Source organism: Penicillium longicatenatum, assembly GCF_028827895.1.
Source record: "Penicillium longicatenatum strain IBT 33135 chromosome Unknown contig_6_segment0_segment0, whole genome shotgun sequence".
Taxonomy (NCBI): domain Eukaryota; kingdom Fungi; phylum Ascomycota; class Eurotiomycetes; order Eurotiales; family Aspergillaceae; genus Penicillium; species Penicillium longicatenatum.
The window spans coordinates 161,985-184,133 of record NW_026643123.1 but is presented as its reverse complement, the minus strand read 5'-3'; the positions used below and the strand labels follow the sequence as shown (position 1 = coordinate 184,133).

General features: G+C 50.1%; 7 protein-coding genes across 7 annotated transcripts; 4 read left to right on the top strand and 3 right to left on the bottom strand.

Moving 5' to 3' along the window:
• Positions 1-164: 164 nt before the first annotated feature.
• Positions 165-2,389, top strand: N7484_008281 (VPS9 domain-containing protein; the record flags this gene model as incomplete). Its single annotated transcript, XM_057118668.1, has 2 exons — positions 165-463; positions 526-2,389. 2 exons carry the CDS (start codon positions 165-167, stop codon positions 2,387-2,389), a joined length of 2,163 nt encoding a protein of 720 aa, XP_056968223.1.
• A 623-nt stretch (positions 2,390-3,012) lies between these two features.
• Positions 3,013-4,587, bottom strand: N7484_008280 (uncharacterized protein; the record flags this gene model as incomplete). The annotated part of the gene is made up of 1 exon (XM_057118667.1): positions 3,013-4,587. One exon carries the CDS (start codon positions 4,585-4,587, stop codon positions 3,013-3,015), a length of 1,575 nt encoding a protein of 524 aa, XP_056968222.1.
• A 359-nt stretch (positions 4,588-4,946) lies between these two features.
• Positions 4,947-6,215, bottom strand: N7484_008279 (uncharacterized protein; the record flags this gene model as incomplete). The annotated part of the gene is made up of 1 exon (XM_057118666.1): positions 4,947-6,215. The coding sequence occupies one exon, from the start codon at positions 6,213-6,215 to the stop codon at positions 4,947-4,949; it is 1,269 nt and encodes a 422-aa protein (XP_056968221.1).
• Positions 6,216-7,365: 1,150 nt separating this feature from the next.
• On the top strand, positions 7,366-9,745 carry N7484_008278 (RING-H2 finger protein; the record flags this gene model as incomplete). Its single annotated transcript, XM_057118665.1, has 3 exons — positions 7,366-9,222; positions 9,284-9,559; positions 9,617-9,745. 3 exons carry the CDS (start codon positions 7,366-7,368, stop codon positions 9,743-9,745), a joined length of 2,262 nt encoding a protein of 753 aa, XP_056968220.1.
• A 749-nt stretch (positions 9,746-10,494) lies between these two features.
• N7484_008277 (phosphoribosylglycinamide formyltransferase) lies at positions 10,495-11,237 on the top strand (the record flags this gene model as incomplete). Its single annotated transcript, XM_057118664.1, has 2 exons — positions 10,495-10,905; positions 10,989-11,237. The coding sequence occupies 2 exons, from the start codon at positions 10,495-10,497 to the stop codon at positions 11,235-11,237; spliced, it is 660 nt and encodes a 219-aa protein (XP_056968219.1).
• Positions 11,238-15,499: 4,262 nt separating this feature from the next.
• On the top strand, positions 15,500-17,783 carry N7484_008276 (Zn(II)2Cys6 transcription factor; the record flags this gene model as incomplete). The annotated part of the gene is made up of 3 exons (XM_057118663.1): positions 15,500-16,552; positions 16,618-17,414; positions 17,486-17,783. 3 exons carry the CDS (start codon positions 15,500-15,502, stop codon positions 17,781-17,783), a joined length of 2,148 nt encoding a protein of 715 aa, XP_056968218.1.
• An 847-nt stretch (positions 17,784-18,630) lies between these two features.
• On the bottom strand, positions 18,631-22,149 carry N7484_008275 (ATP-dependent 3'-5' DNA helicase; the record flags this gene model as incomplete). The annotated part of the gene is made up of 1 exon (XM_057118662.1): positions 18,631-22,149. The coding sequence occupies one exon, from the start codon at positions 22,147-22,149 to the stop codon at positions 18,631-18,633; it is 3,519 nt and encodes a 1,172-aa protein (XP_056968217.1).

Genomic DNA, 22,149 nt, shown 5'->3' with positions numbered 1-22,149 from the left:
ATTTCCAGGCGTTGCACTTTTGGCATATTCACGATGCCGGAGGGTGGACTTAGCCGCACGGAGCTCGGACCGGACATCAATCCGCATGAGCCTATCAGCTGGACCTGGCGGAGTCACTTACGACTTAGCGCCATAGGGCCAGGTCGCCCCCCTTGTAATAGAGCATGTCTGGCCCCTCCGACGATGGCGTTGGCCATTTTCTGCAATATACCCAGCCCTTCACCAGAATGGAAAGCTCGGACGCCCACCCGTCAGCGCGGGTAACAACCGATCGAGACACACAACCCTTGTCGTTATCCGTCGATATTGAAGAGCGGCAAAATGGATCGGATGTGTTTGAAAGACGAGGTTCCGCTGATTCAACCGGTGCCGATGGCCAGGCTGACGAGGGTTTTGTGCTTTCAAGAAGCGTGCAAGACCCCTCGGAAGAGCTTCCCATCGAGCTGATAAGCTTGACAGATCGGTAGGTTTGAATCATGGTGTCTTCACGCGTGAACACCGAACTGATATAGGATTCGTCACCAGATTCATCAACTCATTGAGCGCAAAAGTACACAACTCTCCTCCTACGATCGACAAAATCTCTTCTCTCTTCCAAGTCTTCTATGATCGCGCCGAATCTCACATCGCTACACACATCTCCGCACTTGCCTCTCGAATCAATAGGGATCCTGCCCCGCAGGCTCCAGTCTCCCGCGGGGGTACGTTCTCGAAGTTAGGCAACAAAAGGTCTCAGGATGACGTTCGGCAAGGTGCTGCTGGTCGGCAAATGTTGACGGCATCAGAAGTTGCGGACAGGCGGAGAGCGCGGAAAGCTCTAGAATACAAACGTGCTGTGATGGAGGAGGCTGCCGAGCGAAGAGTCTGTGAACTGGTTTACAACAAAATTTGGAGACATAAAACCACCTTGGATGACGTTCGGGATGAGAAACTACGCTCCAAAACTGCCGCCTTGCTGCTGGTGGGCATCAATCTGAAAGATCTGGGCATTGACATCGACTTATCAGCAGTTGAAGAGACGAAACAACAGGAGGCGAATGACTATTTGGCTCAAGCAAGAGTATTTTTGGAAAAGATGAATGAGTACAAATACCCTCTTGGCAAGCTTCAACAACTAGCGGCCGCTCATAAAGCTATTGTCGATGCATTGACTAAACTTTTGCCTTCGTCCTCATCGGCGGATGAGATCCTGCCCACACTGATCTACTCACTCATCACCTGTCCGGCTGACGGGATTAACATTATCAGCAACCTACTCTTCATTCAACGGTTCAGATCATCAAACAAGATCGATGGCGAGACCGCATATTGCTTGACCAATCTTGAAGCGGCTATCAGTTTCCTGGAGAATGTCGAGTTATCCAGTTTGCGAGCAGATGAGCTGCAGGAGGGACCTCTGCGGACCCCAAGTGAGACAGCAACCCCATCTTCGGAGCGAACCGATCCTTTCCGACCAGCCAAAGATACCACCACATCATCGGTTACGACTGTGTCTGCTTCACCTGAGATATCCAAACCGGAGACTAAGGAACCGGCGTCATCTACATTGCCTCGGCCTCGCCCCTCTCCAGCGCCCCAGCAACGACGCCTGAGTAACTTATTTCAACCACCTGCCAAGGTACTCGAAGCGGCAAATGATGCAGTACGTACCACGGCAGACCAGAGTCTCAAGAACATTGGTGCCTCTCTTGACAACTCTTTCAACTTCCTTTTCGGTCGCCTAAAAGAATTGCAGACCCAAGGCCCTAATACAAATGGACCTGTGCTGCCAAAGACATTGGCTGAGGCTCGTCGCCTAGTCGCCCAACCTCTGGCCAACAAGCAAAACATCCAAGATGATATAGCATCTATAAACTCCATTCCATCTGACGATGGCGCTCAGCCAACAGGTAGCTCAAGGGCCACAGGCTTATCCAGCGGCGGTCGCACCCCGCGCGACCGAAGCACTGACAGTGCACGGACACAAGCCAGCAGCAAAAGGTCGATCGCTCCATCTCTGCGAGACGAACCTATGCCAAGTCCATCTTCAGCTACACCTCAAAACCCACTGGAGTCAATGCGGAACTTCGGGAACTCGCTTAACCCTCTCAACCACATCCCAGGCATGATCAAGAACTTTGGCCGTAATGCCCCCGGTCCCGATGCTCGTAATGGCTCAGATACACCGAATCTTAGACCACTGTCCCCTGCAGCGATGGATCGCCTCAGAATATCACCTGTCTCGACAGAGACTGCGAGTCCACGACCTACACAGAAGATCGATCCTCCCATCCAAAGGTTCGTTGAAACTCAAGATGCTCGAGATCTGCGTGTTGGAGATGTAGCTGCTCTACTTGAAGATTATAAACGACTCGCGGCTGCCCTTCACAAGTCTGGACCAGCACCTTGATGAGCTTGCTATACTATCATTCATATAGCTCTCCTAGTCTGAGACACCATTGCTCTCCCTTATTATCTCTTTTCTACTATGTTCATAGATCTGCCTGGGCGCATTTTCCTGAACGGTTATTGCATTGCGGGCTAGTCATGGCGTTACAGGCACTCATTTGTACTTCGTATAACTAACCGCGAGTGTGGATTAGATACATTGATCGAATTTAACTTCTTTTTTTGATATTGTCGTGTCCCGAAGACTGTACCTAGGTAAGCGTATGTTCCTCCGTTGTAATACTAGATCAATGTCCCTGAAAGGATCTACGGGAATAAATTCTTCATGATAGCCCAACACGGTGGCTGTCCATATTATCTACTATGCGGTAAGACTTTGTCTAAATAAAACAGTGAAAGAAACCTAGACCCATTTTCAACGTAAAAAGCAGCAGTCACGAAATGATGTTAATTGTTGCATAAAGGGGTATCGGGCATGGACAGATATGTCTGGATTCGTGGGAGAACACATGAGAAAAAAAAAGTAGACTAAAAAATGGAATCAAAAGAATAGAAAAGAAAAGAAGATACCAGGCTTATAATTTGGTATGAAAGATAGAAAAGGCTCAAAGAAAAATCATAAGCTCATTGATTCCGTCCACGAAGTACCTCGGCACCTCCGGTTCTCATTTCATCCAGCTTGGCAGAAAGATCTTGATTTTGCGTCTCGACTTGTTCATGTCGACGCTTGATTTCGTCTTCAAATACTCGAGCTGTTTGTCGACGGGCGCGACGCAGTTTCTTCATTTGCATGAGAAGGTGGCTGAACTGGTCGATGATTTGGTCTCCGCAGTCTTCCCACTCATCCACGGTCATGCGAGACAGATAACTTTGGCGGTCTTGGCCAGTAAGGTTCAAAAGATGAAACACTGCGTTATCTTGTGACTCGCCATTTGGAGCGAAAATGGGTTCGGGTGGCAATGAAGGTGACTTGATAGGGGGTGGACTGGGTGTTTGCGCTTTTTCGAATGGTTCAGCCTGGAGATCAGTGAACGATTTTTGGTACAGCTGCTGCGGTGAATAATCTGATTCAAGGTGCCGCTTGTTGTTGTGAATGACTGTATTGCTACGACCGCGCTTGGAGGTCGACCGAGCAAATAATGGATCTTGTCCGGCTTCGATCACAGATTCATCGCAGTCTAAGTCTGACATGTTCGTGATACCGAAGATGTTAGAGGAGTGTTCGCTACCCCGTCTGCTGCTCAGGCGAATCGTTTCATCGATGCCGGCCTCGTCGTCACTGTGGTCGGGCTGCGCAAAAGTTGTGATACTGAGAGTTCGCCCGGCCTGTGGTGGCTGCTCAGACCCGTGACGAGTTGGGGATATGTCTAATTGGTCCAGCAGGGAAGGCTTAGGTGGACTGAAGCGCGTCCTGGGCGTCGCTGACATGCTGTGGGGGAGTATGATCTTCCTAGCCGCTGTAGGGGGCAACATGTGTCCCAGTTTCCGTGGCGGGCTAGGCTCATTCGCTGTCTCCACGGAAGTCATTTGCCAAGTATCCGTCTGCTGCTGATCAGTTGATCTGGGTGCTCTCTTACTAGCAGACCAGAAATTCTCCAGGCGCTTGCTTAGTGGCTCTTCTGTCGAACGGTGCTTATGAGCCAGGTACCAACTGCTTGGCTGTTGTTCCTGCTCTTGTCGTTCGGTCTTCTCATCGTCTGCAGGGGCCGTCGAAGTGACTTGACTGGAAGTATCATCGGCGTCATCAGAGTCAAAGCCCGCTTTCTTCATAGCCTTGTCACCCATGCCGTCAAACCAGGATGGCCGTGAATGCCGAGAAGGGCGGGGCAAGTAAGACGGACGTGGCGAGGTATCTATGTAGCGACCATTGAGATTGGATTGGGCATGGGATTGGCTATCGTCAAATCCAAAAACACTAGTTCCCGCAATTGTTGAATCATCGACTCCCTCCACATCCGTATCGAAGGCATCCCGGTGCACTCCATTTTCGGTGTGTGTAGGAAAGGGTTGATGTGGACTAGGTCTTGTTTCCAAGAACTTTGATGAAGCAATCCTCCCATGCGCATTGGAATTCCCCACATTCGTGAGAGGCACCTCGACTTTGGCCTGTGCGGCTCGCAATTGGCGTTGCGACGGTCCCAGGTCAGGTGCACGAGGCTGCCCAGCTTCCTTGGAGTGGACGTAGTCGCCCACTCCCATGATGGAATGACAAAGATTCCTAAGCAGTGTCCAGTCCAGCCCGGAGATCTGTAATATAGCAGCGGGAGCCCTCTAAGAAGAAAGAAAAGTTGCCCAGGGGATGGAAAATGAAATGGTCACTGACGGCTGACCCGACGCGAGATCGCCGCGTGATCACGTGGCCAGGGAAATCAATTGGGAATGAGCTTTCATTCTTATTAGCTCGACGATGAGATTCATCAATACCCGACCAGGCATTTCCTTCCAAAAGCTTCCAAAGTTAAGAAAAGGCGTTTAAGCATCGGGACATGTATAACCAAAATCAGTGCGGAGACCCTTCTGTGGACAAAAATACATATGCATTTACTATGGGGTTTCATTTATACATTCAAAGTATTTATACTTGTTTCATGAGTAATATCTTCTGAATCACCCAAAAATTCCTCGGGATCATCCAGATCGCATTCAACTCCGCGTCGCTTGGCTTGCTGCAAGAAATCTCGGGCCTTGCCAATTTCTAATTGCCTTTGCTCCTCTGCCTGTTTCCTTTTCTCCACTGCCAGACTTTGAGCGAGCTGTCTTTCATACGAGCTGTACGAGCCATCCGTGAGGAGTGCATCGGAAATCTGCGCTCCCTGCTGAAATGGGGTTGGTTCTAGAGAAGAAATAAGCAGATCGCCAATCCAAAGAGACACCATGCCTCGTATTTCTAGCAACTTTGCTGAGTCCGAATAAGGAGGTGTTGCAAGCAGAGCGTCAATGCGTATGGAGATTTGCCGAGCCTGCTCAAGTTCCTGGGCCCGAACAGCCGAGATACGTGTCTGCTTCTTGTGTAATGCTCGATCATCATAATCGAAGTCTTCCTCGTCAGACATTTCATCTTTTTCTATTTTGTTTCTCTCCAGACCACTGTCCTCTTGGGCGACTAAGATCCAATGCTCGAACATGACAGGATAAAAATGGAGCGCAGAGAGCATATGCCGAGCAGACTTCGAATAAGGATGAGCGAGAATCAACCTTTCATAGTAGACTTTCGCTTCCGCAAATCCCTTAATGGTGAATGTCGCAGGAGTGTGAGCGACTTCGTTGGCACAGCCGGGGTGCTTGACTCCTCGGTGTAACAAGATCAGCTCTCCTATTTGAGTTCCAGCATGACGCACATCTATTGGAAATCCTCTGAAATTTTCTCGCAAAAGGAGGCCCCATGCTCTCCCTGCTCGGTGGTAATCACCATGTTTGAGACAACGATGAAGCACGGCATTCAGTGCTGCGAGGTGTTGTAAATCTAGACCCTTTGCCGAACCTCGCGAGACTGACTTTGCCTTATGTTTGACCTTCTTGAGCTTTGTCTCCTCAGCGGGCCCGTGGGGAAAATCACCTCCTGGTATTCTATGGTCAAGAGGAAGACCGGCGACTCGATACTGATGGGATTCATTTGGTGTAAGGGTCAGAGGGTTTCCCGCCGAGACCGATTGTGTCGTTTCTTCTGACTCTGTGTCGGCGCATGGATGTGGTCGATTTCTCCTTTTTTTTCGAGCATAGTGAGGTTGAAGCCAGGGAGGCAGTGGTAATGCAAAGATCGGAAAAACTGTGTCTTCAGGCTCGGTGCCTTCCGACTCTGTGTCAGCCCATGGACGTGGAAGAGTCATCCTGTTTTTTTTCTTGGAGCACAATGAGGTTCAAGCAGTGGCAATGCAAAAGATTGAAACGAATGAAGCATCCATGTGCCCGGTCTCACGGTGTCAAAATCCTCATTCAGGGCTTTTTGGAAGTTCTCGACCAAAGAAGTGGAGAAACACGAATGAAATGACGAAAGTAAAAACTGTTGAAAGAAGCTGAAGTTGGTTGACTAAGAAAGCCTCGAGCAAAGCAAGCAAACATCACTTTTATCGCAGCGCCTCTTGTCTCTCGGCTTCGCTCTCTTCCTTCCCCTCCCTTTACCCCTTTCTTCTATTGATTACCTTCTTTTCTTCATTTCAAACCGTTTCCTGTCGTTTCCCACAGTCTCCGCCGCCCCTGGGCGTCGTCAATAGCGGACCCCCCGATCACTACATTCTCCCAAGGCTCGGCGGGTATCTGTAGCCTCGACTGTGGGCTCGTCAGACCGTTCAAGACTGCTGCGGCTGCTCTGCTTCGTCTGTTAGATAGTAAATTGTCTCACATATTCGGCTTTCACTGCTTGCTTATCGACACATTTGCCGCTTCCTTGCCGTTCCCTTGGTTCTTTCCCTCGCCATTCCCGAAATTCCGAGACGATTGATCCCCGCCCACTTGTCACTTGGTGCTCCGTACCTATCCCCAGGTTGACACCCACTCCATCTGCTCGAAATTTGAGATTGACACCACATTTGAGCGTTGCAAATATCTTGTATCACTTTGAGATAATTGTTGGGTGCGTTATTTTTCCAGCACTCTGCCTCATCGTTGGGTGTACTTCGCTGAGACGGTCGCTTCTAGCAACTCGGGACTCCCATGGCAGTGGACGGTACCTAATCCTCTCTATAATTAATCACCGTTCCCGGAATTTGCTACTATGGGACAATCTTCTTCTACGGCACGACATTCATCCGATATTGGCTTTCCGGATTATCTGACCCCGGCTTCGATTTTGCGTGACCTCGGAACGCGGGATGAAGACATGAACCACAGGCAACTATCTGAACAAAATGAAGAGGCTGGTACCTCGCCCACAGCGGAAATGGATCCAACTAGTCAACAAGATTCAATTTTGAACCAATCAAACGAGCCGCCGGAAACAGGGCAACATCCCACGAGGCGCTCTGGGGGAGCTCGCATCCAATGCGAAGCATCGAAGAGGAAGATATACCGGAATTAGAGGCAAATGGTCGGGATTCTCGCTCTGCAGCTATCACGCGGATGGCGGCGAGAAGGCAATCTACCATGTCGAGGCTGGGTTCCAGAATTCTACCCAATTCGGTCATACGAGGTCTTCTCAGTAGCCAGGAAGAGACGCCTGCAGAGGGCCATGCACACAGACATGGGTTGGTATCGAGGACCCCGCCAAGATCCGAATCGACACATAGCAGTGGCCGCTTCAGTCCGTTCAGTGCCCTTGGTTCCCGGGGGATCAACCGCCGACGTTCCGCTCGGGGGCCATATCTAATTCCCCCGCGTGCCGAATCGTCAGTCATAGCGGATGCGGCAAGTGGTCCGTCATTTCTCGATAATGCCACTGACCGTCTGGCTGAGCCTGGTCGAGCCTCTTGGCGTCGGAGTGGTCGCCTGCATCGGGTGCGCCATTCTTTATCAACACCCATATCTCATATGTTTGGTCAACCTTCGTTAACTATCCCGTCACAACACGATAACTCTCCACGAATATTACATCGGCCATCTCTGAGTGATAGCCTTCCCAGTGCCATGGACACTCGCCTAGATTTCGGGGAGCCTTTGCATGAGTTAGATTCGGTTGAGCCAAACGTGCACGCTGATGGAGCTACACCTTCTGGCAATCCCCAATTAATGCGCCGGCTACCTGGTCTTCTGAGAGCGCGATCAGCACGATCCTTGCGACGAGAAGAACAGACTCCTCTTTCTCGGGTGCTTCAACTTGCTGCGGCGGCGATTGCAGCTCAATTGTCTGGTGCCAATGGGCCTCCCCTGCCAAATATTCAAGCACTAGGAAACGACGGACTGGATGGGTCACTAGAGACTTTCATTCAGAGCTTACAGAGTGCTACATCCACCCAAGCTGGGCCAACGGCATCAGCAGAGGGATCAAGCAACACCGGAAATGAAGGCCCTTCGCCCCCAGTAAATTTTCTACGAGTCTTCCGATTTGCCAACGCTGATTCTCCAGTTGATGCTAATCCACTTGGTCGCAACCCCAACGAATCTGAGAATCCTGAACCGCCATCAGATGGAATGTCTGTTGATGAGCCCCCACAAACAGCGGAAGGACGTACAGTGACTTTGGTCGTTGTCGGTGTTAGGTCGGTTCCAGCTGGCAGTGGAGGCACTAGTGAACAAGGGCCATCGGCTCCAGGGGGCCCTGGGCTGGACGCTCTGCTTGGACTACCTTTCCTCTCACCAAATGCCATTCCACGGCCACAGGAGGCGCCTGGTGATCTTGGACAGCGGGCAGATGGACGTCCAAGACTGCATGTCCCACGCCCTCCAGGCTCTATCCCTAGCGTAGCCGAGCTCCTACGGAACCCAGGCGCAAATGGCCCCAGGAGATTATCAGATGCTGGCTCTCGCGCCAGTTTGCCAAATTTTCCTCTTTCTGCCTTGTCTGAAAGCCCACCAGCCCCCCGCCCTCCTCCCTCAACACCCGCCGAGCAGGGGTTGTCGGCTGTGTCATCTAGCACCTCGACGCCGAGCCGCAGGCCCTCATCCGCCTCGGCCATGACATCTAGTGTTTTGCCTCAGCTGCATGAGAATCACTCCGTTAGACCCACTGTAGAGCCTACCGATGAATCAGTCCCACCGCCTAGTGCTGCACGCCAGCGTCGTCGAAGTGATTCCGAATATGCTCGGCATCGTGCTCTTGGCTCTGGGTCCATTCGTCGTAACGGTGTGGTTGAACCTGATCAGCCTCCCCCAAGTGGAGGTAGAAGCTGGTTGATTTACGTTGTCGGAACCAATCTATCAGAGAACCACCCGGCTCTCACCACTCCCAGTCTGTTCACTGATGTATTTCTCCCCTTTGGACCTATTTGTCTGTTGACTCATCGCCTAACTAACATGTATCCAGAACCCCACATATGAGGACATGATTCTTCTCTCGTCGCTTCTGGGCCCAGCAAAGCCTCCTGTTGCAACTCAAGCTGATGTCAATTCCGCAGGCGGATTATTCCGGCTTGTTGAGTATGATGGCTCGCTAGTGGCCGAGTCTATCAATGGCGCCGGTGCCATTCATATCCAGGATGGCGAGCGTTGTTTGATCTGCCTGAGTGACTACGAGGTGGCCGAAGAAGTCCGAGAGCTTGTCAAATGCAAGCATGTCTTCCACCGGGATTGTATTGACCAGGTATGTGTTTCTCTAGTTTAATCTGCTAGATGCCGTGTTGCTGACTCTTTAAACTAGTGGTTGACTACTGGACGCAACTCTTGTCCTTTGTGCCGAGGTGAGGGCGTTGATGAAACACCTAGCAACGGTGGTTTTGGTCCTGCCGACGCCGTTCCAGCTTCAACTCCCGAAGGTACAGCTATTTGATGAGCCTTGCATTATCCACAATCTCTCTTTGACTTCTCCCTTGAACATTAGCATTCAGCGTCTGCTTAGAGCTCTAACGCCCCCTTTTTTTTTTTTTTTTTTTTTCGTTTGATATCCCCTCGGCATGTAGTCTCCGCTCATTATTTGGCGTCTTCCTTTCTCATATGTTTTTGATCTTGCCATTGAGGCCTAGAGGCCACTTTTGTTTTCGATCCGCTCAGCATCTAGTCTCGGTTTATCTATGTTGAGTCCCGTTGAGTTCCTGTTGGCATTTTGACTGTTTAGGACAGTATCATATTCGATGGCATGATGCAAGGGACATTGGGACCTTTCTGGGCTGTTCCACCTTGTATACAATAAACATATCATTTTGAATCCTCATACAATTCTCTTCTCAATCGGCCGAGGTCGTTATCGCCTATTATCTGTATGTGCCCCGCTGCCCCCGCGGGTCACGTGCAGCAAAACTTTCCCAGTGCGGTATCGAGGCTCTTCATTTTGCGTGAGCTTTCGCCATCGATTTTGCACAGGTATGTAAATATTGCATTAATTTGAATCTTGTTCACTTGGATCCCTTGTGAGCTCGAAATCGGCACTGCAAGCTTTGGTCCGACACTAATTTGATAAATAAAATATGATTAGTTCCGAGAAACTCCAAACCCCGCGAACCTCACCCCTCCGACCTCGAAAAAAAAAAAAAAGTGGATGAAAAGTCCAGATTTCTAATTAGAACATCCCATATCGCAAAAATGACTGCACCAATTCGCACCACGGTCCTCATCTCCGGCAATGGTTCCAACCTGCAAGCAATGATCGACCAAGTCACAGCCGGCACCCTCAACGCAAACATCATCCGTGTCCTCTCCAACCGCAAAGATGCCTTCGGTCTCCAGCGGGCCCAGAAAGCGAATATTCCTACCGAATACCACAACCTTGTCAAGTACAAGAAGCAGCACCCTGCCACGCCTGAGGGTGTCCAGGCCGCACGCGAGGAGTACGATGCCGAGCTGGCTCGCTTGATCCTTGCCGATCAGCCTGAGCTAGTTGTCTGTCTTGGGTTCATGCACATCCTTTCACCGGAGTTTCTCAGGCCACTGGAGGTGGCCAATGTACGAATCATCAATTTGCATCCAGCGCTGCCAGGCGCTTTCAATGGTGTGGTAAGTTTCAATGAGGAGCGGAGCATAGACTTTGGGTGAATGATATAAAAGCATCCTGATTTGCTGATATGGGAATGGTGCAGAATGCGATTGAGCGTGCCCATGCCGCTTGGATGGAAGGCAAGATCGACAAGACGGGCGTCATGATCCACGACGTCATCTCCGAGGTGGATATGGGTCACCCCATCCTGGTCCGGGAGATTCCCTTCCGAAAGGGCCAGGATGAGGATTTGGAGGCATTTGGGAAGCGAGTTCACGAAACAGAATGGATCACCGTAATCGAGGGAGTGGGCATGGTGCTCAAGGAACTGGCGGCTCGGAAGTCAGCTTAGAGCGGACCATCGTATTTCTCCAAGGTTGTCTATCTGTCTAGCGCCGCCGGCAGCACCTTGAGCATCAGCACTACTACTCAGCAACACCACTTGCCACCAGAGGCGGGCCCTTTCATCGATGTAGATCATCGGGCTGTTGACGATTTTATGACTCTATCCAAAAGAAAAAACATCATGTACGAATCTTAGAACAAATCGGAAATCCGCCTTGATTCCGGTTCCACTGGTCCTTCTTACTCCCCTTCCCCCCAGATAAGAGGTTGCCGCCATCCAGTGCCGAGAGGAAATGAGCCAAGAAAAATGGAGACACAGATGATGCAATTGAAAGCGCTCAGCTGCACGAATTTGCCAAAGTATACGAGAAAACATGCACACGATGAAGGGAGTCCAGAAATGAGGCCGGTGGAAAATGATTTTCGTTTGACTATTGAAAGCCTTGCAAATCAATCTGGATAATACATCCCCGAGATCGAAACCGGGAAAAAAAAAAAAAAAAAGCCCGAGAAAACATACCAAAGAGAAAAAGAAGAAAAGAATAAGCCAAGATTGCCGCGGAAAGAAAGATTGAAACAATGCTCATCAACAGAAAGTCAAAACTACAAATCCACATCCACCTCCACCCAAACCCGCCCAAAAGTCAAATGATGGGGCTTGCATAATTGGCAGGGATGTGAAATTGCATCCATCTCACCGGTCGAACTTTCGTCACATGTGCATCTTCCTTGCACGAATCCGAGTCCGAGGCAAAATTCACAGCCACTGGCAAGGTGGATGTTGCTGCAGTGCAACCTCGAGGATCAACAATCACGCCCCAGCACCCCTGGAGCCACCGTTTAACGCATCATGATCGATGTGGCTCGCCTCGGAGCTAACGGACATGTCGATCCGACGATATTTATAAAAACCAAAAAAAAAAAAAAAAAAAAAAAGAAAAGAAAAGAACAATCAAGTCAATGATCTTCAGAGTGGCATACTGGACAGAACCAAGTCCGGAACTCCTGCACCAATCCAAGGCTTCTGAGACGCTGGCGCCTACATAGTACGGATTTAGGCGTTAGTACTTTTGTCCTATGGTAGGTCCCCCAGAAAAGGCAAAGGTCAGTTTGTAGTGCGTCCCCAGGACACGGTACTAGTGGATAAGTGGGGATTAGCATGTACCTGGGTGGGTTTAGTTGATGGCTATCCAAAGAGGTGTCCAAACTTTCATGGCGCTAGACACGAGGGCCACAGCTCAAACGGCCGGCGCCAACTCAATTGAGGGCATTTGTATCCGACAGGTTTTGGGAACCGCCGATCTCTATGCCTCTTTGGGAGAGATAAATCCATAGGTGCGTGGCGTTTTACATTTGGTTAATTCTATGAACGTACTCGTATACTCCGGACCACGTACATAAATGTTTACAGCATCTGAATCGGTATCAAGCTTTGTTCGGGATCCGATGATTATCCGAACCTACCATTGGGAGGGATCTTTCTAACGTGCAGAGTACTTCGAAGTAAATCTTCATCAACCAGCGCTTGGGCCCTGCATATTAATTCTCATTGGTTTAAGACCACAGGATTTTGATAAAAGCACGTCAGATGTACACTCTAGACCTAGATATTATCCGAAACACAAAAGTGCACGTCCCATATAGTCCTGGAGATTCCCCATTTACTCCAGATGTATACTGTCCTGTCCGTATGCTCCATAAGAATTCACCAAGGAGTCTGTCTACGATGCGATAGGTATGCATTTTATGTCTATGATTTGCACTTGGGGGGGGGCATCGGTAATTGAGTCAAGGGTTATATTTACCGAGTGTGTATGATATTGAAATTTGTAGGGCTGAGAGAATGACGGATACGAACTATACGAGCTTCAGACCACGCACTCACCCCCCTTTTTTATTTATTTTTATTTTACCGGGCCGAGATCGAGCTCTGGCCATTGATGAGGCTACGTTTCCTTTCTCTTTTACTTTCCAAGGTTTCTTTCTTGCCTCTCCAGCAACCTCTGGAAGTGGAGACGGCCTTTCCCCAAGTCCCGGTCCAGCAGTCTAAATAAGATCTGAACGGAGATGTTACCCATCCTGGCCCAGCGTGATGGCTAGCTCGACCAGCACCGGAAGCCTGGATCGCCCGGTTCTTTTTGGGGAGTCATTCAAGGGGCCACATGGGACCCGGATGGACCAGAACCCCACTGTCATGGACTTTTCTAAAGCCGGCTCACCTTTCACCCACATGGCGACCATGTACACTCCCGGTCCCTGCAATTTCCTTAAACGAATAGGATGATGATCCGCCCAGCTGTCGTGATCGGTCAATCTGTCTAATTCCTGTAATTTCAATTCTGTGGGAAATACTCCGTATTTTGTTGTACAGTTATCTCTTTTTTTTTTTTCCTTCCCCAGTGGAGTCCCAACTTTAGCGTCTTTTTCCGTTTAATGGCCCACCTTTTGGGTCTGTCAAATCTTCGTCGATCAGGCACGAGATTCTTTTTAACTAAGGGGAAAAAGAAAAGAAATCCCCTCGGAAAGCCACCTGGGTGTCTATATTTAAGAGGTCGAAGTTACAAAGAAAAAAAAAAAAAAAAAAAGATACTCTAGAAAATACCCAACACTAGGGGCAACTACCCCCCCCCCCCCCCCCCTTCCTCCCTGGTTATTTCCCCAATTTCTGCCGGATTCCCCGTGTTCTCATTCCAGAAACGGGGCTTGGTTAGCGTGCGTTCCAATCATGAATCATAACTCCCCTAAATGAAGCTTAGTTTCCACCGGAATCCGTGAGTCCCTTAGTCAGGCCCCACTTTTCCCATCCGATCGCCGTCATGAACAGAGCGTTTTCGGCATTTTGGTTGCGATGCAGCGCTATGACTGGCAAAGTTTCAGATTTGCCGAGTAGTTGCGCGGGACACTCCGTGCTATCATATCTGTGGCGACCTGTTCGTTTTTGGTTAGAGTCTCTGTTCCTTTGCCAAGAAGGAAATCACCTCAAGAGCCCCATGTTGATTATCCTTTGGGGGTTCCACCTGCGCAATCATGGTCGAGTACTAATCGCCTGCCCCGTCTTCGGATTTCGGACGGGGTCCGTACGAATGCTCAAAACATGATGAAAAATAAATCGAAAAGAATCAGAACACCAAGAGTCAGGCCTTCCGTAGGTTTAGGGTTCTCCGTAGGCTTTTGTTTGTGGTTGATCACCGGATGACAGGCGCTTTGATCACACAGGATCCCCTCAGGTCTATGGAACTATGGAAACTATGGAGTCAGGGCTCGAGCCACCAGGTTCAACAGTGATATCACTTGTGGCTAGAGAGGATCGTCAACAGCCCCCTTTCTTTTCCTTTTCGTTTTGTACATTTCCACCGAGTCCCGAGGCTCCTTTAATGGGATTAAGGATAAAAATAAGCCCAAAGTGGCTGATCTAGAGTGGGGAATTGTGAAAGAGCCATTCACAATTCGACTTCCGCTAAGACTACATGAACTGAGCCCGCTGATTGCTTTAGATATTACTATTCCTTTTTCTCCCTTCCTCTTTTCTCTCTTTTTCTTTCCGTTTAATATTTTTTTCTTGTTTCTTTGGGGGTCCAATTTGCCTTGGTTCGTCCGGATTGGAATGTGTGTGGCTCCGCGACCTCCGCCCTACTCCGCCGAGTAAGAACGATGCGGAGGCTAGACTTCCTGCATCAGCTGAGTTTGGAAAAGAAAATCCCTGGAATCATTTTGAAATAATTACTCCGTTCCATTTCATATGCATGTATTTTTCATATTTTTAGATTTTATATTATGATACGTATGCCCTTCCCTGGATATGCCGATCATCGCGATCACGATCGGTAGTTGAAGCCCGCTTGAATGTCCCCAAAGTAGCATAGAGCAGACCAAAGACAATTAAATGCTGAGCTACGGATTCGAACATAAGAGACTGTACTGTATTAGCAAAATGGAGAGAAAGACGAAAAGAAAAAGAAAAAGGAAACAGATAAAAGGAAAAAAAAAGAAAAACCCCAAAAAAACAGGGAGTTTTGCTCTATTAATCTCCGCCCATATCCAACATCCAATAGTCCGGGTCAACCTCACCCCACCCCCTACACACACCACATCCACTCTTGTACATTGTACTTCATATCCACTTTCACTGCCGTCTGCTTCCTAGGATTCTACCATATATCTCTCTGACTTGCAACTACCCCTGGTTCTGTATGATGCAATAATCAGGAGCTTCACGCTAAATTTGCGGGGGGAGATCTGCGCGGAGCTCAACTGCTGGGACGAACCATCATGGAACAATCATCATATCATCAATCCCAGGCCGCCCTGGCCGGCTTTTTTGATCCAATGCAGCAGGATTCAACCATGTCTGCCTACTCGCTATTCGGAGCAGCTCAGTATCCCGAAAATCTTGCGTTATGGCACGATCCCTCCGCCGCGCCGCCGGCCATGACCGTGTCCGCGCCGTCATACCCGAAGCAATCGACCTTGCTTCAACCTCTCCCAGATCCAAAGAAACACAAACGAACCCGGAGCGGCTGCTTCACCTGCCGCTCTCGTCGGATCAAATGCGACGAGTCTCGCCCTATCTGCGAGCGCTGCCGCAAGGGAAGTCGGGATTGCATCTACCCATCCCCCTCGTCTGGACCGTCCAAGGGAGGCGCCCGCTCGTCCGCCAAATCGCGTGGTACACGTCCTCCCTCACAAGGAAGTGATTCATCAGGTCGACTGGAATTCGACGAAATCAGTCCCCTGGAGCCGATCATTGATGAGGAGGAACCCGACAATCCCGGGCTAGGTTCTCGGTCGCCCACCAGCCCCGCTAGCACGTCTCGACCCGACCTGCACAGAAGGCAGAGTGCCCAGTCACTCCGAAAACCGAGTTTAAAACAGACCTCTGAGCCCGGATCGTTCAATATGGATCTGGGCAGTTCGCCCTCCACGGAGTCTTCGTCACGCTTCGAGTCGGTGAGCGTGCGGTCGGCTAGCGTCACTCAGTCCACGACAGATATGCTCAATGCAGCCGGACTTCCAGACGATTTGAGATTTTATCTGAATTTTCACCTAGAGTTTATCACACCCGATCATTTTTTCTTGAGACAACCGAGCCGGGCTTTTATTCAACACAGCATCATCGAACTTGCCCTGCAGTATAAGCCTTTGCTATATGCCCTCGTAGGCTTTGCGGCATATCATCATACCTTGCATAGTCCGGGAGGGAAACTATTTACATTCCTCAAATATTATAACAAAGCGCTGGTTCTCTTGCGGAAATCGCTCGGCTCTGGCGAGGAACATAACGAGGCCACATTGTGTACAGTTCTTGTCTTGACCACTTTTGAGGTAGAGTGCCCCTCCCAATCATTCTCTTACTGATCAACCTCCTTGCTGATGTCCCTTTCCATCAGGAATACACTGGTGATTGGGTGAATTTGATCGATCATCATCAAGCCGCCCACGCATTAATGCGGGAACTGCTGACGCCGGACTCGTCCAATTTAAACGAATTACATACGAACATCTTCCTCTGGTACGCGCGCTTCGACGTCGTTGCGGGGATTTTGGCCGGCACAGAGGCGATCCTCAGTCGAGATTGGTATCTCGCCAAAGAACAGTTCGACGCGGAGCAAGCAGCTCTCGATCCCGACGACGCGGGCAAACAACTCTCGTTGGTCGCATCGATCAATCGCAGGTTTGGTTTGGACATGGCTTCCCTGTATGCCAAACTGTCTCGTGGCATGATTCCCTTCGAAGATTTTGCGGTGCAGAACGAGCGGCTCGGGCAGACGATTGAACGGGCAAAGAACATAATGAGAACATTCGACGACAGTGAATACACCGTACGCTCTTATCCAAATCAACTCCCTCTAACTGAAGATGATATCGTGGATCCCTATGTACCTGGTCGAATCCATCAGGGAATTCTATGGGATGCGAATTATATCTGGATTGACCTCCTCTCGACCGAATTGATGTATAAATATCAAACCATGCTTGCATTAAGACAACCTCTTCTGCCGGAATTGACAAAGCTGGCCTGGGAACAGGCCCAGTTGATGGAAACGATTAACCGATGGCCAGAGAAAGGAAATGGGGCTTGCATCGGGTTCAAGAACAGTATAGGGCTCACGAGCATGTTCCTCCCCGGAGACGTCAGGAATCAGATGTGGTGTCGGCGCAGGATCGCCCAGATGGAACAGACTGGGTAAGCTCCCTTTTTTTTTCTGTTTTTTTCTCCCTCTATTCTCCTTTTCTATCTTGCAATTTGATCTAGAGGCTCACCCTTCCCGGCGCAATTAGGTACATCATGCAACCTAAATTCCGCGAAGTCCTCTCCACTCTCTGGAAATTACCTGAACTCATGCATTGGTGGCTTCCCAACAATGAAGGCTACCCGGATCTGATCCGCGAAGTCCGCGCCATGACTGATGACCGCCTAGAGCAGCCTCGTGATGACTTCCGCTCCAATGTACGCGACATGAAAGCCATGTTCTGGAAACTGAATGTCAACGACGAGGGAGATGAGCTGAGCCCTGGGAGCAGCCATGATAGTAGCCACGGTGGCTTCTCATGAGGAGGGCAGCCTTCCTTCCTGACCGTTGATCCCAGCTGTGGTGACGCTTTTGCCAGCCGCTCGGAACTCATCGACGTCATGATCTGTCCCTTGTCTTTGCTCTAGCCTATATTGTCTCTCGGGTTGTGGGCTCGGCCTATCCGTTGCTTGGAGCGTTGGATCTATTCCCTGTTTCCAGGAAGCTGGAGGATCCTCCATTGTGATCATCCCTGCCAAGTCTTACTTGTCAGCCACACTCCCATGCAAACTTCCCAAAGTCCACTGAGCCACTATTCTCAATTCAATTGTCCCAGTTGAACATCGAGCCTCTTGGTGGCCGGCCACCTCCGGTCGAACCACAACCCAACGGAGTATTCATGCCGCAGGTCAACACGTACTTCTCGCATCATTTTCATCCTTTTCATCCCGCTCCGTACTCTTATACCCATTCCCTTGTTACCAACCTACCTTTTACCACCCTATCCTAATCTACTGTCTCTTCCCGTTGCAACCCCTATACCCGGGCATTCTCTTGGTCATGACTTGACGTGTACGTTGAATATATACCCGACTGCTTAGACAGTATACATTATTGAAGGAAATCATATGAACCGCATCTTCTTGGGCTTGTCTCTGTGTTAATCTATACTGTCTGTGTTTCTTCTGTCTACTTTTTTTTTTCTTATTATTTGTTTCTTTGCACGCATGAAATTTTAGTTGGGCAGCTGCATAAGAGAGTTTCGATATGATACAAACTTGCGAATATATTCAACAGGAGCATCAACTATGTGGAAGTTCTCTTATGCACCCAACTTTGAGGCCCTTGCTTACATGGTAATATGCTATGACAGTGAACACAAACGACTGGTCAGATGTGCCTTTCGCCAGGGCTACATCCGGCCTTCCACGGAACTTCGTTGGGCAAGACGACCGTCTCATACCCACCCGCTAACTCGCCACCCCCAACGCCGAAGTCGTGGCCGTCAACATCCTCACCCCATGGTAAATTGTCTACCTCCACCTCCCAGCCAAGTAAGCATCGCAAAATCACACCCGCGCCGGCTTTGCTCATGATTAAGTTCATTTCCTTGCAGCGCTCGTCACATACACATTCCACACAGCCTTGCGGCGAGAGACAGGCGCATGCCTCGATGCGTGCAACGGCACGTCGAAGGAGTAAGCCAATGAATTCGAATGCTTTACTTGCAATACCGGACCCACACGACCCACCCTTCGCATCGTAAAACGTGAGACGAGCGGGCCGTTGCCGGGACGGCGGTTGGAGGAGTTTCTGAAGTTCCCTTTTGTCGGACATGGAAGTCTCGTTTGCGCGACGGAGCGGACGACCAAGTTCCTTTTTGGCGACCTTGCATTCTGTGCGAACATCACCGGGTGAGGAGATGACAAAAGAAGGGAGAAGAGAGAGGACTGCATGTTCTGCGGCGTGAATTGCGGCTGCGATGTTTAGTCTGTGTGATTCGAGGATCTTGATGGCGCGCGATGGAACATCAAGCCACATCCCCTTGGTCAGGATATCGATGGGCGGATTGTCAACCTCTACGGCATCGAGCACTCGGCCACGTTTATCCACCTTGAAAAACCCGTATACGACAGCGTGGATCTGGACTGCTCCGAAAAATGCGCGGCAGCCGGACGGATCTGCGGTGATGGAGCGCATGGCCTCTGTCTCGATGGGGTCGATATCGGTGAAGTCACGCTGCATGGTGCTCCAGTCAACGTGGACGCGGGTCACGCGTGCAAAATGGCGTTCTGTGTTCAGCTCTTGGACGAGGTAGGTTTCGCCTTGGTGTAGGAAGATCCCACCTTCATAGATGGTGAAGAAGGCGCGGGAGGCCTCTACTTCCTCGAGGACGATATTACGGTTATTGGTTGTGTCGATGACGGCGAAATGCTGATCTTCTGTGTCGCGGATCGAGACGCATCTTGAGGGCTGGGGTCGAAAGCGCTCGTGGCAGTGGTAGAAGCCCATACTATCCTTGATAAGACGTGTTGCTACGACGGCGTAGAGTTGCTCCCCGAAATAGGTACAATCTTCATCTGGGAAAATGGGCGCTTCGAATGCAGCGCACTGGACATGTCCCTCCAGGATGAGCTCATTGGCAAGGTCGATCTGAAGTTCACAGTTCGGTCGAGTGAAGATTTCATCTGGGTTCTGCATGTAATGCTGATCAGTTGGGTACCTGTCCCCGACCAACACTGATAAAGAGTCCTTGTTGCGTCGTCCAGCACGGCCACTCTGTTGACGTAGATTGGAGATCGAGTAGGGAAACCCCAGAGTGATTACTGCGTCCAGGGATCCGATGTCAACGCCCAATTCGAGAGCATTTGTCGCCACTATGCCCATCAATTTCCCTTCGAACATCTCTTTCTCGATGCAACGTCGGTCCTGGGGGCTGTAGCCACCTCGATAGCCCATCACCAATTTGCCCACCTCAGGACGTTCGAGAGCCTGGCACTCATTCCTGACAGCCTGTAGTAAGATTTCACACATTTTTCTGATCCGGCAGAAAGCGATGACTCTGACACCTCTGAGTACCAACTGGCAAAACAGACGTGCGGTCTCGGCAACACTGTCAGCACGCCCTGAGGTTGGATCTGCCGGGTCTTTGAATGGAGTGTTCCAGCAGACAAACTCCTTCCGACCCGAGGGGGACCCATCAAAATCTATCAGCTTCACATCCTGGACACCGAAGACGGATTTCATGTGCGCTTCCGGGTTCGCAACGGTGGCAGAGCACGAGATGAATTTGACATGGCGATTGCCCACGGCAGCGCAGATTCTGCGAAGTCGTCGCATAATGAACGCGACGTGGGACCCAAATAGGCCATTGTAGACATGTAGCTCGTCGACAACCACGAATTTCAAATTCTTCAGGAACGTGCGCCAGGCGCTTTCCTGGGGCAGAATTGTGATGTGTAGCATGTCTGGGTTAGTGAATATGATTCGTGCTTCATCGCGGATAAGATTGCGACTTTCCATCGGCGTGTCACCATCAAAGGTTTCCACCATGGTATCTTGTAGACCATTCATGTATTGTAAGAGATCCATCATACTGCGTCGTTGGTCTTGAGCCAAAGCCTTGGTAGGGAAAATATACATGCCCCTGCTATCAGGGTCTTTTTCCAACTCGTGAAGCATAGGAATTTGATAGATGAGTGATTTGCCCGAGCTGGTCGAAGTAGAAACAATCACATTATGACCCTCATAGAGATGATTTATTGCTTCTGCTTGATGGGAGTATAGCTGGGTAATGCCTTTGGTATTGTACAAGGTATTGACAAGATCTTGCGACAGCCGGAATGTCAAGTCACCATAAACAGGAGGCTGGGCATCAAATACCCGATGACCCTCTGGGACGATCTGAGCATGATACCAATCCATCTTGCGGATATCCGCGATGATATCAGCTATAGGCAGACGGTCCTTGGGGATTGTCACAGGCGCCTTTGCCGCGGCAGGGGTAGTAGCGCCACTACCAGGAGGCGAAGGAATATAGAAATCTTTCTCCTGTTCCAACAGAAACACAGGATCGATGGCTTGGTCTTCGCAGCGAATCAGAAATGCATCAATCGCGTCAGAAAACTTAGCATTGCGTTTTTCAATCAGCTTCAGCATCTGCTTTTGACTGTAGACTGGCATTTTCAGATCCTCGTCTCTCATACGGCGCACTGGTTTGACTGGTTCTCCCGTCCTCGGGTCTATGATCTCCCGCTTGAGATCTCCATCCACGAACTCGAATAGCAGGACATTCCTTGTGACTCCCGGGCTTTCTTCGTTCGAGGTTGCATTGTCCTTCAAATCCTCGGCTTTCCAAAGACTGCGTCGATGGCTCACCCCATAGTCGGCAGTGTCCTTCTCCCCAGCAGTCAACTCCAATTTTGTTTCGTCGACATACTCAAAGCGCACCGCTTCGGGGACTAGCGCCTTTACCCGCGCAACATCTTCAACGGTAAGTTCTCGATCTTGACCAAGTTGTGCCTGCACTGCTTTCTTGATATTGTCGAATGTGGTCGCAAAGTGTTTCCGCGTACAGCAAAAGGTGTACACTACGTTCAGTGCACGTTGGGTCTGCGACAAGCGCTTCAGTACATCGGGCCATGGCGCAACTGGGGATCTCTTTCTCGGGCCCTTGGTTTTTGCAGAGGTGGGTGTGGCTGTTTTCCCTTGCTCCGGTTTTTTGCGTTTGCGTGCTCCGCTTTCCAATGGCGTTCTGGACATACGGGGGCTAAAATCACCTGTTGTGGCTTCGACGGTAGGTTCTAGACACGCGTCAAGGGATGAGGGCGGAGGCCCAGCGGCCCGCTTATCGTCATGAGACTGCTTTCGTTTCAAAGTGTTTGACGTGCTTGATGGGTGTTCTGACAT